Consider the following 16,699-nt stretch of genomic DNA (forward strand, 5'->3'; position numbering starts at 1 on the left):
ATGAAGAGGAGTACAGGGAGGTGGGAGAGCAACGAGATTTCCTTCTAGTTTTTCCGCAAGAGGCTAGCATTGCTGCTGAGACCAGTGCCCAGCCGTGTGCTACATTGCTGATCACAGGTACAGGTACGGAATTACCTGTGCTCTAGACTCCTCACCCTCACAGGTGTCCCAGTAAACAGACATGTCAGGATGGAATAAAGAAAGGGAAAGAATACCTCAGACAGAAATAAGGACCTCATCTGGGGAAAATATTGTCTGAAAAAATTATCAGGATCAGTGACCCCATTTCCTTAGCCCCAAATCAGGACACATAATTGACAGTGATCTAGAATTCATTTACAAGGAAGCTATCACAAAGAAAGACTATCTCATTAAATGCATTGTTTACTTATTGAATTTTCTTGAAGGACTAAATAAAACTAAGTGAAATTGGAGAATTCCGTAAATGTTAGACATACGGGCATCCTGTACAAACACAGTGACTGCCAAAAGACTTTGGTTGATGGAAAGATAAATAGGACATGCATATAATGGCTTCCAGACCACATTTCCATCCACCTTCTTCTCCTGTCCAGCACCTTTCCCATTCACCTTGCACATACACCAGGCTGATTCAGCTCTGTAACTACGAAGCATCCAGCACAATTCAAGTAACTGTGTCCTGTGTCTTTCTCTCCAAGCTCTCTTTTCTTCTCTTTATTTACATATGTTCCTTATTTTTCTCACATTTCATCTTTTCATTTCCTGTTTTTCCAGGGCGGTGGGGGGATGGCTCTGAGACAAACAGAGGTATAGTAGAGGGTAGAAATCACGGAATAATTTTGAAGTGAGAGTAAAGTCTCATATCTTAGAATTTTCAGTCATGAAAATAAAAACTGTAGATAGGAAAGGCAGAGTTTCCCCCAAGAGCTTCTAGGTAGCTTTACCATGGCCCAATCTGATGTTCAGTGTTTCTGGGGAATAACCTCTTTACGCCCATCAAAGCGGCAGACCTTTGCAGATGAGTAAATGGAAATGCCCCTGTTCTTATACTATATGACTGGTTCCGATGCCAGGAGCCCTCATTCTAATTTTCACTAAGATTCAACTATTTCAGAACTCAAAAAAAAAAAAAAAAAAAAAAAAATCCTTATTTAGAATAGCCTAGAGTGCCTCCTAGTGGTCTAAAACTGTTAGGTCAATTAGCTCATCAGCAGTCACCAGAACCTCAGAGCCTTATTCCATTCTCATTTGAGGAGCATCTACAGATTATCAGGAATAAAAGAACTAAGAGGTTGGACGGGGATTTTTTAACTAACTGATTTCTTCTTCAAATATGATTTAATTGAGGTTACTATCTTATTTTATCAAGTGGCATCGTCAGGGTTTTTCCAATCTATTTCAAAATAAGTCCACAGCAATTTATTGAAGGTCTTCTACAAGCTAAATCTGGTGCTAGGTCTTAAGAAATTTAAAAATTAATGAAGAATCGTCTTTATTCACGACACTGCAGTATATTAGGAAAGACAAATATGTGCCTGTGTTTTAAATACAAAGTGGAACACCAAACAATACAATATGAATCGAGAAATTAGGAGACATTTCTTACAACAGAGGATAAATAGACAAAGATTTAATGCGAACGTGATCACTTTACCTTTTTCGAGAAAAGATAGAAAGGAATGCTATCAAGAGATTAAGTAGAGATTTTAGGTTAGGAGTGAGACTTCCTAGATGAAGATAAAAGAGTTGCAGAGAGACAGGGATATGGAAAGAAGTTGGGGGAGGGGCTTCCTGTTGCAGCTCAGCGGTATCGAACCCAACTAGCATCCATGAGGACACAGGTTTGATCCCTGGCCTCATTCAGTGGATTAAGGATCTGGCCTTGCCATGATCTGTAGTGTAGTTTGTAGATGCAGCTCAGATCTGGCATTGCTGTGGCTGTGCAGTAGGCCAGCAGCTGCAGCTCCAATTCGACCCCCTAGCCTGGGAATTGCTATATGCCACAGGTGCAGCCACCCCCCAAAAAAAGACAAAAGAAAAAAAAAAGCCATTTAACTACCACAACCTATATCTGAAACCCAGATGACTCCTTTGATTTCTGGACTTGTATATTAAATGATCTCTCTGACATATCCATTCGAGCATCTCTTTCTTGGTATATCTCAAGATGATCTCCTGATTTCCACTGAGCTCTCCTTAGGTCCCACATGCCTCTTGTGAATTCTTCCTCATTTAAGCAAAAGGAAACCCCAAATACCAGTTTCTTCTTCCACTTGGCCAAACATCTTTAAGTTTCCCTCATCTTCCCAATTTTTCTCATACCCCCATTTGATATGTTAGAAAAGACAATCAGCACTTTCTTCAAAGCATACCTAGAATTGACCGGTTTTCACTACCTGTGCAGCTCCCACCTGATCCAAGCCATGCTCATCTCTTGCCTGGTTGGTGGCAATGATGACCCTTTTAAGTCTGGTCTCCACCCAGCAGAGTGTTCTTTTGAAAACATAATGTAGATCATGTGGCTTCAGTACTTACAAACCTCTGCTGGTTTTCCATCTCACTCAGATAAAAACAAGTTCTTTGCTACAACCTCTAAAGCTATACTCCATTCCATACTCAGCTCAGATCTGGCATTGCTGTGGCTGTGGTGTAGGCCTGCAGCTACAGCTCCGATTCGATCCCTAACCCAGGAAATTCCATAGGCAACAGGTGAGGTCCTAAAGAGCAAACAAACAAACAAACAAACAAACAAACAAAAAACAAACAAAAAAACACCCATGGAAACCTGAAATGAAATAATGAAGGAATCTCAGGTGAGATGAAAATCTGGACAGTTGGGGTCCTTTTCACAACATCAGAATAACCTACTTCTTTGTGAGTATTCTGTTGACTTGTACCAGCTTAAAAATCTGTTCTTCCTTGAGCCTCTGATTTACTGCTCAAGCCTGTCGCTAGATATGCTTGCACATATGAGACTGAATCATACAGTCCGTTTGAAATTTTCAATGTTGCTGGCATGTGCTTCTGATGCAAAGTATCTGAGCAAGCATATGTACTCTCCTTCCTTCCCTCCAAACTTCCCAATGAGAAACAATTTGCACACATAAACAAGATGAGCCTACATCCCTAAGGTGAAAATGATAAAAAGATATCAACAATTCCCATAAGACAGAAAGCAGATGCGACCCTGTCGATGAGTGAGACAGAGAAAGGAAAGCACGGCCCAGAATGAACTATGAAGAAATGTCAATGGAGATTCAAGTGAAGCAATCTTGCTCCTTTGGAACCTGTACTGGTTCTGGATTGAGAAAGAGAAAAGATGTGATGGAGAGCAGGGGAGGCCAGAACACAGGTCAAACTCAAGGTTAATATGTAGAATAGCTATGCCAGTTTCCCTCTGTACTCTCCGTTGCGCTACTGTACTTATGTGAGAGAAGCATAGTGAGCCAGTCCGCACATGAGCATTTAATCTTTACTAAAATTGAAATGAAGCACCCAAATGAAATGCTAGAGTATTTCCTGTTAGTAGTTGACAGGGTTAAACCAAATTTCAACTAGGATTAGGTGCAGAAGAAGGGGATGAACAACTTAATAACCAGTTCCCTGCTGATTCATCCTAATGAGAAGCCGGCCAATTGACATGGGAAGTCCACATCCCCAGAGCACTGGCCAAAACTCCCATTCAGGAAGAAACCTTATACACAGTATGGACACAATGCCCTAAGAATCCATTCCGCTACCCAGCACTTCCTTCTTATTTATAAACCAAGAACAAAAATCATTGGTCATTTATAAGTATAGATGGCTTCTCTTGCCAATTGTCTTTCCACACCTGGAAGCCCAGAGTCATCCTCTGTGAATCCTCAGAGTCATTTATGTCTGGACCCAAAGCGATGGCCGAATGTCATGCTCTGTGGTCTCGTATGGCAATGGAGTATTTTGAGAATGACCAAAGGAACTAAGAGAATAATATACTGGTTCCTTCGTCACTACTCTCAAAACATTTTGTGTCTTGGCTTTGAATAATAATTCTTCATGTTTATTTAGATTTTTTTCCTCCAAACAAGTGCTCAGCCTAGGTTATGTAAATTCTTTGATGTTGGTAAGACCAGCTTGATAAACCTCCTTAAATGGAGAGATAAATTAAATTTTTCAATCCAAAAATTATAAACTCTATCATGTGATGGATACAGACCATGTGACAAGGGTGTACCATGTTTGGAGTAGACACTGTTGGTGCCCAGCCTACATCCACTTTCCCAGCCCAGTGTACCCAAGCCCCAGCTCTTGCACCATTGACTCGTCTTGGCTCACAGTTGCCCCCTGCCCCAGGAAACGGATCGATGCCAGTGAAGGTCCTCATTCTCCAGTAGGGTATACCCATTCCCCAGGGTCTGCCTTATTCTGGGTAGAAAAAGGTCAGCTGTCTGGCCCCCTTTGTTCAAGGTGGAGGAAATCAAATGTGTGGTGCATTTCATGCTCTAGAGATGCCCACAAGTTCAGGCTGGATCAAGAGTCCAGCTGGACCACATGCATTCTCAACCTTTTCCCTTCCACCTTAACCTGCTTTTCTCAAAAAAATCATGGATGTGTCACAGTGGGTTAAGGATCTGGTGTTGCTACAACTGAGGCATAGGTCATAACTGCAGCTTGGATCTGATGCCTGGCCCGGGAATTCCATGTACCGCAGGCGGCCAAAAAACCTAAGGACTCAAGACCCCCAATCTCGGATTCGCTTTTAAGCAACCCAGCCTAAGACAATGTACTACCTCATTTAATCCTAAACCAACCTGAAATATGTGTAGTAGTAGAGCATAAAATCAAAAGGCTCTTTTGTGGAGTTCCCAACATGGCTCAGTGGTTAATGCATCCGAGTAGGAACAATGAGGTTGCGGGTTCCTGGCCTTGCTCAGTGGGTTAAGGATCCGGCTGAGGTGTGGCATAGGTCGCAGACACGGCTCGGATCCCACGTTGCTGTGGCTCTGGTGTAGGCTGGCGGACACAGTTCCGATTAGACCCCTAGCCTGGGAACCTCCATATGCCATGGGAGTGGCCCTAGAAAAGGCAAAAAGACAAAAAAACAAAAAACAACACCAAAAGGCTTTTTTTGCAACGTGAAAGATACGCAAAATAAAAAGTATGAAGTATGTGCTATGCAACAGAATAAATATAATTAACACTGCTGAATATTACATATGAAACATAGGAGAGTCAATTCTAACAGTTCCAATCACAAGTTTTTGTTCTATTTCTTTAACTTTGAAAGTAATATCTCATGTAGTTCTTTGTATCTATACGAGATGATAGATGTTCATCAACTTTGCGATAATCACTTCCTGGTGTATGTAAATTGAATCATCCTGTATATCTAAAACTCTTACACTACTGTATGTCAATTGTACTCAATAATACAAGACAAAACACAACAAGTCATTCAAGCAGGCACCACAAACCAGGTTCTTTCCTGCAGTCCTGACTCCAGAAGGCACACAGGAAATGTGGAACTGGAATTCGAGCATCTGCACTCCATCACAACTTCCTGCCCTTCCTCATGGCCTTTCAAATATGTGTTCCATGATGTGGAAAGATGTGCGTAGTCATGAATCTGCAAACCGAGATTCTGAAGGACATGCTGACTGGATGGCATCCTTTTCGTCAGTGATTGTGTGAACAGAACTGAACAGAAATCTGAATTCCTCATTTCCAAGTTCTACCACTCTGGACTACAGAAACAATACCATGTCTACTGACCCCAACTTCAGCTTTGCAGTGAGCACAACTTCTCACTTGTCCCCTGTAATGCAACTTCACATCTGGTATAAGGATGTGTTTCCATCAGGACACAAACATTCTTCCTGGGCTTGAGCATCAGTCATGGGACCATTCCACAGGGCCAGTGAGTTGGGGAGGGGCATATTCACATGCTCTTGGAGTTCCCAGCTCCCCTCACCAACACTCTTAATTAAAACACCCTTGATACCATGTGGTCCTTGATAATGGATCCATGTAGGTCTCTGGTCGCCACACCAAAGCCTCTTGAGGTCTCAATTTCTTTATTCCAGATACTTCCTCAGAGAGCCTTCCCAGGACCGCTGAAGTCACTCTGTGCACTCAGGCCCTGCTGCAGGTATTGGACATCGGATGGCCATTGCTAATGCTCCCTACTGACTCCAGCCACACTCAAGCACCCAGGAATCCACATACTTTCTACAACATTCAAGCCAAGAACTTTGAGTTCTCCTCAGCCTTTACCCAGAGACGGTAACATAGACCTTCTCAGATCTGGAATCCCTGCAACAATCCAGGCTTTTTGTTCCAACCAATTCTCACCCTCTGACACTGGTCTTTCCATCCACCCCTCAGATGTAGCTTAATCGAATCGACCAGTGGGTTACAATTGAGGCTGGAGATGGGGTGGGGGATCTGTAACTACAATAAGGCATGACTTCAAACGTTTCCAAACTAGTTGCTTCTGACTCCTTTCTTTTGAGTTTCTGTTTGTCCATCACTTTCCCAAGCAATGAATATCAGACACCTTGAGTCTCTAAGTCCATGGGGAAAGAGCAAGGTGGACTAGGAACGGTGAGGGACTGTCTCAGTTATCACATTGTTAAAATATTTTTGTCACATGAGAAAGTGTCATAAAAGTAACCGCATGGAATCCAGCTGGGGCAGAAGCCTAGAAAACAAAGAGAAGAATGGATAGGATTTCCTTTGTTTTCTCTCTCTCTTTTTTTTCCTTCAATCTTTGAGGGCTCCTCCTGTGGCATATGGAGGTTCCCAGGCTAGGGGTTGAATAGGAACTGTAGCTGCTGGCCTCCACCTCAGCCACAGCAATGTGGGATCTGAGCCGCATCTGTGACCTACACCACAGTTCATGGCAAACCGATCCTTAACCCACTGAGCAAGGCCAGGGATCATTCCCACAACCTAATGGTACCTAGTTGGATTTGTCAACAACTGAGCCATGATGGGAACTCCTGGAAAGTATTTCAAAGAGTCATTCAGACCAGTATTGTGTCCTTAATAACCTTTCAGGGCCACTTGTTTTCAGAAGTATGAAAGTGCTTCCCTAATCAGCCAAACCTTCCATAGGGTTACTCTTAATTCTCATGTGCATCCAGAGAGCCAACAGAGCTGCTCTGCTCTACAGCCTAAGCTCTCTATCAGGCATCGCTGGGGCCTTAGCAGGTTTTGGTACAGGCTGCAGCTGTGGTGGGTGCACTGTGTGCTCACTGCACACAGGTAGGTGGCTGAGTCGCTGGGCTGGGAGTCTCTGATGAGCAGAGAGACATGCTTGCTGGTTTTATTGACCTGCATGGTAAATCTTCCATCCTCTTTGGGCTCATAAGAGGCCATGTACAGTAGCAACTCAGGGGCTTTCCCAGGTTACTGCCTGTACCACATGAAATAATCGGAGGCACTGTCACTATAGTTGCAGTTGAGAGAGGCATTGGCTCCCTCTGGAATAGGCAGAGATGCAGGACTCTGCTCCACTCCCTTCTGCTGGCTCTTCGTCCCTGTGCAAACAGACAACAAATGGTCAGTCCAAGAACTTTGGTTGGGTAGTGCATGCTTACTCTCCAGAATCTAAGTTATCTTTTCCCGGCCTTCCCACCTCTACTCTCCCTTATTCAAGGGAAATAACATTCATGTTTCCATCCATGGGCCTAGAAAACACAGTAACTCCACATGCTGCCTGTTAATTTCCCACAGAAATGCCCCAAACTCACAGGGTAACTGAAGCCACAGGATCACTAGTAAAACTCTTGAAGATTTCATCATTCGTTATTTCTTGGTTCACTGAGGATTCAATTTTTAAGCCCCCCCCCCCAAAAAAAATAGAGTCAAGCTCAGATATTTCTGATTTTTCTGCCTTAGAAATTATGAAAAGAACATGGTCTACAAATGGAAGAACAGACTCTTTTCACCGCCCCTGCTACATAACTGAGCTCCTCCTATCATCTCTCACACAAATACACACACACACACACACACACACACACACACACACACACACACACACACAGAAATACTTGAGAGCTTTCCTCAGAGTCCCTGTAAAAACACTGCCATCTTGTGGCTTCAAGCCAGTGATTAAAGATACATTCAGAATACAGATCCTCATCAGTGAACTGATGAAATTAAAAACCTGACATTTCAGCAAATGAGAAATTCCAGAAGAGTATGGTCTAAGCCAGTGTGTGTGAGGAGAGGATGATGTATCTATGTATGTGTTTTCCATCAGATGATAACACCATCTACACAAAAGCAGTTTTGCAATGGCCACTCTCCCACACCGAGAAGTCCGTCCTCAAGCATTCCACGGGAAAAGTCTAGGACAGGCTCCTGTGATGCATGGAGAAACGAGATTGTGTAGCTCTTCTCCACATCAGGCTAGACACCTCCTCTCACATTCCCCTACTTCCAATTTTGACAGAAATCCATTCCAACTCAGAACAATCCTCTCCAAACACAGTGGCCTTAAATCTGACTGAACAAGCATGTTTCCAGCTCACAACCCGAGCATATGTTCTTCATCAGGTCAGGGACCAGAGGCGCTCAAGATTCTTCACTCCATTTTACACCCACAACACATCTGTATTGCAACAGTGCTGCCTTTGGTTGCTGGTAGTCCTGGTGCTAATACTAGTAGCAGTGGTGGTGCGATAGAGATGGACCTGCACCCCCTTCGGTACCTAGACTGTCAAGAAACCCCAATGCACCTGGCCCTGGGCCTAGTTCCTCTTAGTCCCTCTTCTTGTACACAGCCCTGGCATCTAGGGGTTAATCTCCAAAAGTTAGGGGTCTGGTATCACGCTCTCTGTCTTTCCATCCTACCCTCCCCAGCAAACCAGATTTATCAGAGGACTATATATGCAAGAAGCTTATATTGGAAATAACTGCAGCACTGTTTCCAAAACAGTTACAAGTGGGTGGTTTTTGTATGTTTATATTTTCAATCCTCCATTAAGATCCAGATTCAATTTACTCATTGCTTTTATGTAATACAAAATTGGAACTCTGGGTATTTTGACAGCTGATTAAAATAAGCCTGTATCACACAATGACACATTATGTATGTGCTGGAAGGTAAGCTTCAAATTTTGGTTGAGAATCTACACAACACTCATTGAGAACACATGCTGTACAAGTTGACCTATTTGTGAATTTACATCCTGTCCATTAATACTCTAACCGAGTACTTCAGTTTTCCACACATTGTGCAGTACCCGAGGCTCTGCTCATTATCAGAGTGAGTGCTAGAAGCGATTTTTTTTAAAAAGTAAAAGTCCCTTTTCACTACACCTCTTTGGCTTCCAGACTCTGAGACTTTCTGCAGTCTTTTCTTGAATGTGAGAGAGGGGTGGGGAGTGGGTGGGAGCAGCCCTCTGGAGAAGTTCATTAGAAGACCTCCATCCCATAGAACGTCTATCTGAATGTGGCACAGCATTGATGTTGAAGCACCTACTCCAGAGACAAGCATTCCCCAGGGCCCAGCCCATCCCGCCCTATTTGCCTTCAAAGAAAAAAAGTACCCTTTTGAAAGCTCTCTCTCGAGTCACAAGAAGTCCCACAGTCTCAGAGATTTGTGTTCAGCTCCCCCTGCAGTCTCGGTCACTGTGTCACTCAGAGCACAGAAGTACTTGGCCGAGTCACTCAAATGGGCTGATGTTTTCCTCAGGGGGAAGGAGGTTTCATTCTTCCTAAATTCAGCCCCAAAGCCTCTGATGCCTGAAACAAAGCTATTTCCAGACGTGTACTTCAGGAGAAGCTGGAGTCCTTGGTTGGGGTACTGCACGTACCAGAAGAGATAGGGTGGGACAGAAGAGGAATACTTGCACCTCAGCTCCACAGGGTCTCCTTCAGGGACAGCGGTGTCCATGTGGCCGTCAGCCTGGGTCACTGACTGGGCTCCAACTCCTCCTGAAACATCAGTGCTGTATAAGTACAAGCGGTGCGGGCTTGACTATGAAGAAAAGGTCTCTATTCACATTCCAATTAGGACACGGTCACTTTTGGGAAAGTGGGAAAGGGAATGGGGTGTTACTTACTCAGGCCAAAAGCCATCTCAAGCACTGGGATGAGCAGCAGGAGCATGGCTGAGCCGTGGGAATGCTGCAGGCTCCCGAGCAGGTAAGACCACAGCCCTGTCACTGAGCCTTCAGAGCCTTAAGAATGGGAAGGGGGCCCTGGACAGGACCCTTGCTTTAACAAGAACTTTTAGAAAGAGTCTTTCTCTTCATGAGTTTGTATCCTGTTTGGCCTCAGAGTCTTCTCACAGGTTCCTATCCAGACATCAGTGAGGACCCAGCAGCCAGCTGCAGGAGGAGGGGCTCAGCAGACAGGGATGATTTGCAGCAACAACAAATGTCTCTTTTGGGCAGCATCGCCCTCTGGAGGCCAGAGGCAGAACCAATGATCTCTGGGAGCTGACTCTTTCACTTCAAAGATGTGATCACCAAAATTTCAGCCAAACAAAAAGGCCTGAGTAGACATTTTTCCAAGGGAGGTGTGCAGATGGCCAACAAGCACAGGAAAAAATGCTCAGCATCACTGATTATTAGAGAAACGCCATCAGAACTACCATGAGCTACCACCTCACACCAGTCAGAATGGCCATCATTCATAAGTCCCCAAATAACAAGTGCTGGAGGGGGTGTGGATAAAAGCAAACCCTCCTGCACTGTGGGTGGGAACATCAGCTGGTATAACCACTATGGAGAACAGTATGGAGGTACCTTAGAAATCTATGCATGGAACTACCCGATGATCCAACAATCCCACTCTTGGGCATATATCCAGACAAAACTACCCTGAAAAAAGACACATGCACCTGCATGTTCACTGCAGCACTATTCACAATAGCCAAGACATGGAGGCAACCCAAATGTCCATTACAGATGATCGGATTAGGAAGATGGGGTATATATACACAGTGGAATACTACTCAGCCATAAAAAAGAACGAAATTATGCCATTTGCAGCAACATGGATGGTACAAGAGGCTCTCTTACTGAGTGAAGTTAAGTCAGAAAGAGAAAGATAAATACCATATGATATCACTTATATCTGTAATCTAATATATGGCACAAATGAACCTTTCCATAGAAAAGGAAATCATGGACTTGGAGAATATAGACTTGTGGTTGCCAAGGGGGAGGGGGAAGGAGTGGGGTGGATTGGGAGCTTGGGTTAATAGATGCAAACTATTGCCTTTGGGGTTGATTACAAATGAGATCCTGCTGTGTAGCACTGGGAACAGTCTATTCACTTATGATGGAGCATGATAATGTGCAAAAACAGAATGTGTACATGTATGTGTAAATGGGTCACCATGCTGTACGGTAGAAAAAAGAAAAAAGTTGTATTGGGGAAATAACAATTAAAAAAAAAGAAAAAGAAAAAACCTCAGCCAAACAGCCTTCTCCCTTCGCAAATCTGCGATGATGTCATCTTCTGTAGTAGGTGGTATTAATCCTAAAGTAAATGAGAAAAGAGGGTTATGTAAACAGAGAAGATTTATTTACTTCATTGAGAAATTAGTCACAGACACAACATTCTAGTCTTTGGAATACTGTTGAAAGACCATTGTTTTTGTTTGTTTGTTTGTTTTGCCCTTTTGCCATTTCTTGGGTTGCTCCTGCAGCATATGGAGGTTCCCAGGCTAGGGGTCGAATAGGAGCTGCAGCCACCAGCCTACACCAGAGCCACAGCAACGCGGGACCCGAGCCGTGTCTGCAACCCACACCACAGCTCACGGCAGCGCCAGATCCTTAACCCACTGAGGAAGGCCAGGGATCGAACCCACAACCTCATGGTTCCTAGTCAGATTCGTTACCACTGCACCACGATGGGAACTCCCGAAAGACCATTGTTTTTTAAAGCCATTCATCAGGCAGAAAGAATAAGATCAGTTGCCTCAGATGAGCTGAGTTTCACATGGCCTTATGGATATGTGTATCAGATACAGATATGTGAAAAGGAAAATACATCACTCCTTTATTTGGGTCTAAAAGGAAACAAAGTAAATAAGATCAAAGACTTATACTTAAAATCAGCCTGTTACACACAACATTCATTTTTCAATCCACATGGACCAATAACAGCAGTAATTTATTCACCAACTAGAAAGTTTTGTTTGTTTTTTTCTCTTCATGACCACACCTGCAGCAGCAAGCAGGAAGTTTGAAGAAGGCGCATCGGTGTCACGTGAGCAATTTTGCTATCTCTTCAAGCCACAAGTGAATACCGTAGACACCACATGTTTAAGTGGAGAAAGAGTCCTGTTCCAGTGGTCAATTATGGACACTTTACGCAAAGAAGAATGTTGGCAGAGGAACATCTTCAGAGAAACTTGAGCAGAATTATAACGGTAAGGAAAATATGGCATATAAATAAGTGATTCCTGTCGGAATGGTGAGAAAAGGAAAAGTAAACCTATGTGCACTCAAGAAAGTTGGAAGTAGTGCAACCAGAAGACCCAAAATGAACAGAATTTCTCAGGAATGCAGAGGATGTGGGAGTAGATTGACAGTGGCAATTTCCTGCAGGTAGAGATATGGCCTGGCAAACAAGGGACATTCTCTCTGTGGTCTAATGGTAAGATGAAACTGAAGGCAAAAGACATCCCAACTCAACTTACTTTAGCATAAGACTACTGAAACCTGGAGTTCTCATAATGGCTCAGATTCTCAAAATGAATCTGACTAGTATCCAGGAGGATGCAGGTTCCATCCCTGGCCTTGCTCAGTGGGTTAAGGAAACAATATTGTCATGAGCTGTGGTATAGGTTCCATGCTTGGCTCGGATCTGGTGTTGCTGTGGCTGTGGTGTAGGCCTGCAGCTACAGCTCCGATTCGATCCCTAACCCAGGAAATTCCATAGGCAACAGGTGAGGTCCTAAAGAGCAAACAAACAAACAAACAAACAAAAAACACCCACGGAAACCTGAAATGAAATAATGAAGGAAGCTCAGGTGAGATGAAAATCTGGACAGTTGGGGTCCTTTTCACAACATCAGAATAACCTACTTCTTTGTGAGTATTCTGTTGACTTGTACCAGCTTAAAAATCTGTTCTTCCTTGAGCCTCTGATTTACTGCTCAAGCCTGTCGCTAGATATGCTTGCACATATGAGACTGAATCATACAGTCCGTTTGAAATTTTCAATGTTGCTGGCATGTGCTTCTGATGCAAAGTATCTGAGCAAGCATATGTACTCTCCTTCCTTCCCTCCAAACTTCCCAATGAGAAACAATTTGCACACATAAACAAGATGAGCCTACATCCCTAAGGTGAAAATGATAAAAAGATATCAACAATTCCCATAAGACAGAAAGCAGATGCGACCCTGTCGATGAGTGAGACAGAGAAAGGAAAGCACGGCCCAGAATGAACTATGAAGAAATGTCAATGGAGATTCAAGTGAAGCAATCTTGCTCCTTTGGAACCTGTACTGGTTCTGGATTGAGAAAGAGAAAAGATGTGATGGAGAGCAGGGGAGGCCAGAACACAGGTCAAACTCAAGGTTAATATGTAGAATAGCTATGCCAGTTTCCCTCTGTACTCTCCGTTGCGCTACTGTACTTATGTGAGAGAAGCATAGTGAGCCAGTCCGCACATGAGCATTTAATCTTTACTAAAATTGAAATGAAGCACCCAAATGAAATGCTAGAGTATTTCCTGTTAGTAGTTGACAGGGTTAAACCAAATTTCAACTAGGATTAGGTGCAGAAGAAGGGGATGAACAACTTAATAACCAGTTCCCTGCTGATTCATCCTAATGAGAAGCCGGCCAATTGACATGGGAAGTCCACATCCCCAGAGCACTGGCCAAAACTCCCATTCAGGAAGAAACCTTATACACAGTATGGACACAATGCCCTAAGAATCCATTCCGCTACCCAGCACTTCCTTCTTATTTATAAACCAAGAACAAAAATCATTGGTCATTTATAAGTATAGATGGCTTCTCTTGCCAATTGTCTTTCCACACCTGGAAGCCCAGAGTCATCCTCTGTGAATCCTCAGAGTCATTTATGTCTGGACCCAAAGCGATGGCCGAATGTCATGCTCTGTGGTCTCGTATGGCAATGGAGTATTTTGAGAATGACCAAAGGAACTAAGAGAATAATATACTGGTTCCTTCGTCACTACTCTCAAAACATTTTGTGTCTTGGCTTTGAATAATAATTCTTCATGTTTATTTAGATTTTTTTCCTCCAAACAAGTGCTCAGCCTAGGTTATGTAAATTCTTTGATGTTGGTAAGACCAGCTTGATAAACCTCCTTAAATGGAGAGATAAATTAAATTTTTCAATCCAAAAATTATAAACTCTATCATGTGATGGATACAGACCATGTGACAAGGGTGTACCATGTTTGGAGTAGACACTGTTGGTGCCCAGCCTACATCCACTTTCCCAGCCCAGTGTACCCAAGCCCCAGCTCTTGCACCATTGACTCGTCTTGGCTCACAGTTGCCCCCTGCCCCAGGAAACGGATCGATGCCAGTGAAGGTCCTCATTCTCCAGTAGGGTATACCCATTCCCCAGGGTCTGCCTTATTCTGGGTAGAAAAAGGTCAGCTGTCTGGCCCCCTTTGTTCAAGGTGGAGGAAATCAAATGTGTGGTGCATTTCATGCTCTAGAGATGCCCACAAGTTCAGGCTGGATCAAGAGTCCAGCTGGACCACATGCATTCTCAACCTTTTCCCTTCCACCTTAACCTGCTTTTCTCAAAAAAATCATGGATGTGTCACAGTGGGTTAAGGATCTGGTGTTGCTACAACTGAGGCATAGGTCATAACTGCAGCTTGGATCTGATGCCTGGCCCGGGAATTCCATGTACCGCAGGCGGCCAAAAAACCTAAGGACTCAAGACCCCCAATCTCGGATTCGCTTTTAAGCAACCCAGCCTAAGACAATGTACTACCTCATTTAATCCTAAACCAACCTGAAATATGTGTAGTAGTAGAGCATAAAATCAAAAGGCTCTTTTGTGGAGTTCCCAACATGGCTCAGTGGTTAATGCATCCGAGTAGGAACAATGAGGTTGCGGGTTCCTGGCCTTGCTCAGTGGGTTAAGGATCCGGCTGAGGTGTGGCATAGGTCGCAGACACGGCTCGGATCCCACGTTGCTGTGGCTCTGGTGTAGGCTGGCGGACACAGTTCCGATTAGACCCCTAGCCTGGGAACCTCCATATGCCATGGGAGTGGCCCTAGAAAAGGCAAAAAGACAAAAAAACAAAAAACAACACCAAAAGGCTTTTTTTGCAACGTGAAAGATACGCAAAATAAAAAGTATGAAGTATGTGCTATGCAACAGAATAAATATAATTAACACTGCTGAATATTACATATGAAACATAGGAGAGTCAATTCTAACAGTTCCAATCACAAGTTTTTGTTCTATTTCTTTAACTTTGAAAGTAATATCTCATGTAGTTCTTTGTATCTATACGAGATGATAGATGTTCATCAACTTTGCGATAATCACTTCCTGGTGTATGTAAATTGAATCATCCTGTATATCTAAAACTCTTACACTACTGTATGTCAATTGTACTCAATAATACAAGACAAAACACAACAAGTCATTCAAGCAGGCACCACAAACCAGGTTCTTTCCTGCAGTCCTGACTCCAGAAGGCACACAGGAAATGTGGAACTGGAATTCGAGCATCTGCACTCCATCACAACTTCCTGCCCTTCCTCATGGCCTTTCAAATATGTGTTCCATGATGTGGAAAGATGTGCGTAGTCATGAATCTGCAAACCGAGATTCTGAAGGACATGCTGACTGGATGGCATCCTTTTCGTCAGTGATTGTGTGAACAGAACTGAACAGAAATCTGAATTCCTCATTTCCAAGTTCTACCACTCTGGACTACAGAAACAATACCATGTCTACTGACCCCAACTTCAGCTTTGCAGTGAGCACAACTTCTCACTTGTCCCCTGTAATGCAACTTCACATCTGGTATAAGGATGTGTTTCCATCAGGACACAAACATTCTTCCTGGGCTTGAGCATCAGTCATGGGACCATTCCACAGGGCCAGTGAGTTGGGGAGGGGCATATTCACATGCTCTTGGTGTTCCCAGCTCCCCTCACCAACACTCTTAATTAAAACACCCTTGATACCATGTGGTCCTTGATAATGGATCCATGTAGGTCTCTGGTCGCCACACCAAAGCCTCTTGAGGTCTCAATTTCTTTATTCCAGATACTTCCTCAGAGAGCCTTCCCAGGACCGCTGAAGTCACTCTGTGCACTCAGGCCCTGCTGCAGGTATTGGACATTGGATGGCTGTAGCTAATGCTCCCTACTGACTCCAGCCACACTCAAGCACCCAGGAATCCACATACTTTCTACAACATTCAAGCCAAGAACTTTGAGTTCTCCTCAGCCTTTACCCAGAGATGGTAACATAGACCTTCTCAGATCTGGAATCCCTGCAACAATCCAGGCTTTTTGTTCCAACCAGTTCTCACCCTCTGACTCTGGTCTTTCCATCCACCCCTCAGATGTAGCTTAATCGAATCGACCAGTGGGTTACAATTGAGGCTGGAGATGGGGTGGGGGATCTGTAACTACAATAAGGCATGACTTCAAACGTTTCCAAACTAGTTGCTTCTGACTCCTTTCTTTTGAGTTTCTGTTTGTCCATCACTTTCCCAAGCAATGAATATCAGACACCTTGAGTCTCTAAGTC

General features: G+C 43.7%; 1 gene segment (V, D, J or C); it reads right to left on the minus strand.

The window, feature by feature from the left end:
* On the minus strand, nt 7,970–10,512 carry LOC102157503. The segment is given in 2 exon segments: nt 7,970–9,909; nt 10,038–10,512. Coding segments are annotated over 2 exon segments (411 nt in total).

This window comes from Sus scrofa, chromosome 7 (genome assembly GCF_000003025.6).
Source record: "Sus scrofa isolate TJ Tabasco breed Duroc chromosome 7, Sscrofa11.1, whole genome shotgun sequence".
NCBI lineage: Eukaryota > Metazoa > Chordata > Mammalia > Artiodactyla > Suidae > Sus > Sus scrofa.